The sequence below is a fragment of the Anolis sagrei genome, chromosome 2, assembly GCF_037176765.1.
Source record: "Anolis sagrei isolate rAnoSag1 chromosome 2, rAnoSag1.mat, whole genome shotgun sequence".
Lineage (NCBI taxonomy): Eukaryota > Metazoa > Chordata > Lepidosauria > Squamata > Dactyloidae > Anolis > Anolis sagrei.
Window position 1 is genome coordinate 116,206,225 of NC_090022.1, and position 6,618 is coordinate 116,212,842.

General features: G+C 41.2%; 1 protein-coding gene across 6 annotated transcripts in view; it reads left to right on the top strand.

Annotated features, from left to right (window-relative positions):
• Positions 1 to 6,618, top strand: part of RAB37 (RAB37, member RAS oncogene family) — a 103,617-nt gene extending 96,999 nt beyond the window's left edge. For all 6 annotated transcript variants that reach the window (XM_060764737.2, XM_060764735.2, XM_060764738.2 and 3 more), the window contains 3 exons: positions 492 to 548; positions 766 to 842; positions 2,288 to 6,618. In XM_060764737.2, the coding sequence (XP_060620720.1) occupies positions 492 to 548; positions 766 to 842; positions 2,288 to 2,393 (240 nt within the window). In that variant the 3' untranslated portion in view covers positions 2,394 to 6,618. The remainder of the gene's footprint in view (positions 1 to 491; positions 549 to 765; positions 843 to 2,287) is intronic.

The window sequence follows — 6,618 nt, forward strand, 5'->3', positions numbered from 1 at the left end:
ACCTCCCTCCCCCCCCCCCCCCCCCCCGCCATAGTCCAACATCTTAATCACTACATCATCTTGACCTTAAGTTCCAGACAGCATGACCCACTCAAATGAAGAAATGGTTACCATTAATAAACTGTATAAAATTGACGTGCTGAAGAGAGCAGGAGGATAGAGAAAAATATTGAGCTCAGCAAAAGATATGTAGCTGCTGCCTAAGTTAGGTACAAAAGTTTGGTCTGTCAGAGACCATCCTTTATCCCAAACAGATGGTAATAGCGTTTCTATAGTTTTTCACAACATTTCTATGGCTAGTTTTTCTATAAAGACCTGTTCATAGACACTTCCTTCTATACACCTGAACATGTAGACTTAATGTATGAAAGCTTATGCCACAACTTTGTTCCCTCAGGTGCTACAAGACCCCTTTGCAGCTGGAAAATATTTTTGGGCTTTGTCAAATCCTTATATCTTCCTTACAATCCCCTTTCCCTCTTTTTCTGCAGGCTGATGTGAGCAGTGAAAGGGTCGTAAGGACAGAAGACGGGGCAGCACTAGCCAGGGTGAGTAGTGCCAGCCCCACTGGCCTCACTATGTAGACTAGACAGCAGAGTTCGCTGCCTCCTTCAGTCCAACCAAACACCATCCTTCCTTCTAAATCTCTAGATGATGGTTTTAAAGCTGTGAGGCCCTGGAACCAACAGGCCAGCACAAGTGTGTGGCAGGGAGTCATTGAGTTTGTTGCCAAGCTGTAGCCATGATTGGTGTGTTTTTTTGCAGGAGTATGGAGTGCCTTTCATGGAGACCAGCGCAAAGACTGGTATGAATGTGGAACTGGCTTTTCTGGCCATTGCAAAGTGAGTAGCAATCTGTCCCACTTCCTGAGAATAATGACAGCATGAGTGATGTCCAAGGCAGCTGTGACATCCTGGTTTTTCATATTGAGGTCTCTTTTGTGTGATTTGTTGGCCAACTAGACTAAAGTGGCATCTGTTTAGCTAGCCGCCTAAGAGCAGAAATGGACAGGTTTGACAAGTCTGGAGGGGATGGGACATTTTCACCCTCCCCGACTTCACCAGATTGCACCGGGTCATTTTGCAAAATCCCAACCTTATGAATGCAGAACAAATAAAGAGTGAAACAAAAAAAAACACCCTCCACTGTTTTGATACAAAAATGAAGGGAAAAAACAGTGTACAATTGGTTATTTGAAGGCTATTGGTTACCCTCAAGCATCTGCTAAAACATCCTAATAGATTTCATTAAACATTGGAAATGGCCCCAAGACTTTCTGAGGCCTAAAAGAGGCCTGGAATGATGTCGTCTAAATGAAATGATTTTGGGGTATTATTGGCCACTACAAAATAGAGTGTACCTTCCCCCCCCCCCCCAACCTGTGAGGGCATGCAGGAGGCACATATGGATCATGGCCACAAATTGCCCATTCATCCCTTAAGTATCCAACAAATATGGCCACTTCCATAAATGACTAGATGACTTGTATCTGGCTACTTGAAACACTGCTCAATTAAGATTCAAAGTAACTTTCAGAAATGTAGAGCTGTGTAGAGAATTTATACTCAGAATTATCCTATTTCTTGCATTCTGTATTTGGCTTTTAGCAAGTTGAAAGTTTCAGTTGCTTTAGCCATTTCCACTAGAGATGGTGTTCCAGCTCTTTGTTCATTTTTTCTGCTCTTTTTATTCTTCACATCCACAATATTTTTGAAAGAAGAAATGAGAGTTATCCATAATAGTCTAGATGTGGCTATATTGTGTATGGATAGATGGCAATTCTAAATATATTTCAGTTTGTACTTCAATCTGCTTCATAAATTGAGTTACCACCAAATCTCTCCCCCTGCCCACTCCTGCTGCTTGACTGTCAAAGCTCACTGAACCAATATTGGTAGAGAGCTCCTTCTTCTCCTCCTCCCCATTGCTCACACATACTAGACTTCTTCCTTGTATATTGGTGGACTCTTTTGATCCCATTGACTCTCAGCTTACATTCTTCCTAAACAGTGAGATAATCTGGAGATATTTTGGAGCATTTCACACACTTTGCTTAGTGAGAGAACATTCAGGACAGACCTTGTCTCAGTTGACATTCAAGGTCGTAGCCCAGTGAGTGGGCATCCTTGGCACATTTTCTTGGGTGGGTGAGTTAAGCTTGCTGTGTCCCTGGCAAGCCTGCTGTGACTAAAATGGTCTTTCTTTAGCTAACTTAGAGGTTTCTGTTGCGAGAATGGGTTTCTGCAGACAGGATCATCTTATTGGTGTTGCTATTCTTTGCTTCCAGAGAACTCAAACAACGAGCTCTCCTTCAACCAGAAGAGCCCCGGTTCCAAATCCATGACTACATAGAGTCACAGAAGAAGCGGAGCAGTTGCTGTGCCTTCCTTTGAAAGAAGAGGATGCCAGGGCAGCCTGGAGGACCTCGTGCCAAGGAAAGAGGGCAAGAAGCAGACCAGCACATTGGAAATGCAAGGAGGGGGAACTGTTGGGGGCCGGCAGCAGAATCCTCTCCCAGAGCAACACTTTTTAAGAGAACATTATTACTAGATTATAGACAAGATACCCATCATGCTCCTTTGGGACGGGGGTGTCTATGTCTATGTTTGAAGTTGTGTGTGAATGAGGGTGAGTGAGTAAAGAGCATGAGAGAGAGAGGGTGATCTCACTACAAAGGCCAAGTATATTCAAATTCAGGATTGGTCAAGTTATTCTTTTGGTAGGGGATATTGAAAGTGTGTAGTAGTACCAAAGCCTGGTCTTCATGCCACTAAAACAAATCAAGCTTTCCCTGGCTACCATGTCATCAAACCTCACCTGCTATCTAAATGGGACTAGCCTACACTGACTTCAGCGGCAGACATAGGACCTCTAGGGTTAAGGTCTACCTGGGCCAAGACTGTAGGAGTCCAGAATAAATATATAGTTAACTTTAATAGTGATAACATGACTGGGAGCAGGGAATTTAAAACCCAGTAACCCTTTGTTTTTCTAAAAGGTGATGCTTTGTGTGATAAATGAAATTAGCAGGAATTTTCAGTAAAGAAAAAATAGACAGGTTTCCTTTTGACCTTTGATTCTTTCCTGCTTCCCACACCCAAGGATCCTGCCAACTGAGCTGCCTTCCTTCTCCTCCCTTCCTCCTCCGGCCCCAAGGAAAGGGTGCAGGGATACAAGTATTATTCCTAGTGCCTGTTACATCAGAGGAATGCTGCTGACAGGAGTTAGTGTGGAGTGACAGAGTGCTATAATGTTGTGTTCTCACTATAAACAAAGAAATGTTTTAGAAAGTTGTTGCTTCTTTTCATTTTCATCAGACCAAAATTTTTGGGAAGGAAAGTGAATGTGTCAAAATTGCAGCAGGCTGGAAAGAATTGATCCTACTTTACCAGATACATTTTATCCCAGGCTTTCTCAGCCTAGTACTGTCCTGATAAACTGAATTTAAGCTCTCATCCTCCCCAGCCAATGGCTATGCTGACTAGTATTCATGAGCTTTGGAGTCCCAATACATATTAAAAGCACCAGGTTGAAATAGGCGGGTCTGTTGAAATTGAGAGTTGATTTGTTGGCTTGGGGAAAATAGGGGGGACAATGCACATTTGCTTCAGTCTCCTTCATAGAAAATAGATTTGATGTCCCTGAAGGAAAAACAAGGCCCCCTTTCATCAGTTCCTATCACCTAAGGAGCAAAGCTGAAAAAGTCAATCTGGACTGGTGTTGTGTATCATCCAGTAACTATCCAATGGGGATATATACAAGGATAATACCACAGTTCCCCTCTTAAAAGAGATTAAAGCATTCAAGAATTCTGCCATCATGTATTTTTCAGTATTGCTTGATTCAGTAGTGCTCAGGAGTAGCATCAAATTGATTCAGAATAAAAAATATAACCCTATAGCAACTCTGCACCCAGCATGGCATAGTGATTTGAGCATTGGATTATGACACTGGAGATCAGGGTTCAAATCCCTGCTCAACCATGAAACCCCCACTGGGTGACTTTGGGCAAATCACACTCTCTCTCTGTCTCAGATAACTCATACAATCACACAACGACAACATAGTGAGTTACAGAGTTAATGTGGGTTTCAGCAGGTCTGAAGCATTTTTAAATCTTCCTGGATGGCATCCAGTGATTCATCTGTCTATATAATGCAACCTAGACAGACTTTTTTGTGAATTATTTCATGTTTTTGTTTTGGCTTTTTACCTCTGCTTCCTGCAAATAAATGCCAAGTGGATTATATTCAGTTTAAAGTATCAAAACGTGTGCTCCTTTAGTATATACAGCCCCCACCCCCCAACATCCATTGCACTGCACATGCCATGATAAAAAAAATCTCCCCACACATCCCCATATTTATTTTTAAATGATTGCCCTTAATTTCTTCATAGCAAGTTACCTTCATTTCTGCCTTAAAGAAAATTGATCACTTTTAAAATTTTATTTTATTGATCACTGCAGAGCATTGTGTGAATTGATTCATTCTTCTACACTCTCTTTCTTCCATATCCTTCCACATAGAATCATTGAGTTGGAAGAGGCCTAGTGTGCCATGGAGATTGTCAAGCCAGTGGTGGGTTGCTACTGGATGAGGCAAGAATTTCCCATAGCAAGTCATGCTTAGACTCCTGAAGGCACTTAGACTATAAATGAAAACCATAGTTCCACAGAAGAGCTCCCTTCCCAACAAGGCCCTATTCGGTAAGTGCATGGCAGAGTTCATTAGTTGGTATCTAAATTAGCTCCAACTAGAGTAGACCTACCAAATCAGATCTACCTCGACTGAGTCAATAGGTAGGTAAATCTAACATTCTCAACAAGACTAACAACCAGACTGAGGTTACTCTTACTCAGCAAAGCCAACAGTACTAGTGGGAGAATGTGCGTGAGTAAAAAATGATCAACTAAATGACTTTAGGAAAGTCCCTGATGTGGAAGAAATAGGGTATGCAAGCCAAAGCTTGGAAAAGGTACTTTTTTGGACTAGAACTTTTCAGAAACCACAAGCCAGACGTGCTCAAGAAAGTTTGGGAGTCTCTCTGAGCTCCCAAATTGTGGTGTGCCTTCACATTGCTTTTGTCTCCATTGCCCTCTGCCAAAAGTAAAAATGGATGACCCTGGTGTGGCAAGAAACCCTTTATCAGCCTTGATGTGCTGGCAAATATTCAGGCTATGGAGTGGCAAAAGCTGTTACACTATCCAGTAAAGAAGCACAACAAAATGATTCGAAAGAGGAGACCAATACAATCTTCTGCCTTAATACACAAGCACATCTATTTGCACCGTACTTAGTTGCTAGCATTCCCCCAACAATTGTAGCCTAATTTTAGATATTTTAAATGATATTTTAAGAATTTAATATGTTCATAATTATGTGGATTACGTTATGTCTTGTTCATTTATGTTGATTTATAATTTACTGAGTTGTTGTTGATTTGTTTATTGATTTGTTTATATATTACTCTCATCACTTAATGTTTGCCATTGTTTATTTTGTTGTGAGCTGCCCTGAGTTTCTTTGGGAAGATAGGGTGGGCTATAAATAAAGTTTCATTTCATTCATTTCATCACTTTCCCCTCCCCAATCTTACTTTGTAACTTGCAAAACAGTGTAAGATTCTTTTCAGCCCTTCCTACCCAGAAGTCTGGTGATGTAGCGGCTTGAGTATTGGATTATGGTTCTCGAGACCAGGATTCACATTTCCAGCTGGGCCATGGGAATCCACTGGGCATGACCTTTGTCAAATCACTCTCAACCTCAGAGGAGGTCAAGCCCTTCTAAGCAATATTTGCCAAGAAAATCCCATGATAGGGTTCCCTTAGGGTTGCCATAACTCAGAAACTACTTGAAAGCACACAACAACAACAACAACAACAACAACAACAGAGCTAGAATTTTGAGGGTCAGCTCAGAGTGGCCAAAAGAATGAAATAAATGCGCTGGAAATTAAGCAACAAAAAATGCTTCTGACCACAAAAACACCACTTCTGCTTTTCTCATAGGTAATCCCTATTCTTGTTCAGACTCCCTGCCCCATACCATTTGAGTACTGATGAGAAGAGCCTTCTCCATATCTGCTATGGTTAGACACTAGAGAATAGCAAGCCTTTGTTTATAGGACACAAACTGATTCAGATCTCCGTTCTCTCCAATCTAGCACAAGATCTGTACATGAGTCCAAAATAGCTGTATGTTCTAATTTCTTTAAAAAGCATGTCTCTTCTAAAATAACTGGTATTACTCATGGCTCTGACCCAAGTCCAAACCAGCGAGGAAGAAGCAAGGGTAAATTATATGGGATGTGACTGATTATTTGCACAAAACCTTGATTCTTTGTCATCTGTTTTTATACTGAGAGTTAACTGTCTGAATGGGGTGATATGTAACACAATGTGTGGCTGTAAGTTGGAGTGGAAGGGAATCATTGAAATGCCCTGCTTTGGTCTTTCAATTTTTTCATTTCTTTTCTGTACCTTGACATAATGCAAATCTTTCTACGTGCTGTTCCCATACATCAGTGATCTGCCTTCCAAAGAACTAAAATGAAAAGAAGTATTGTATAGTATGTTCAATGCCATTTCCTGAATAGTAAAATAGATCCACATTTGAA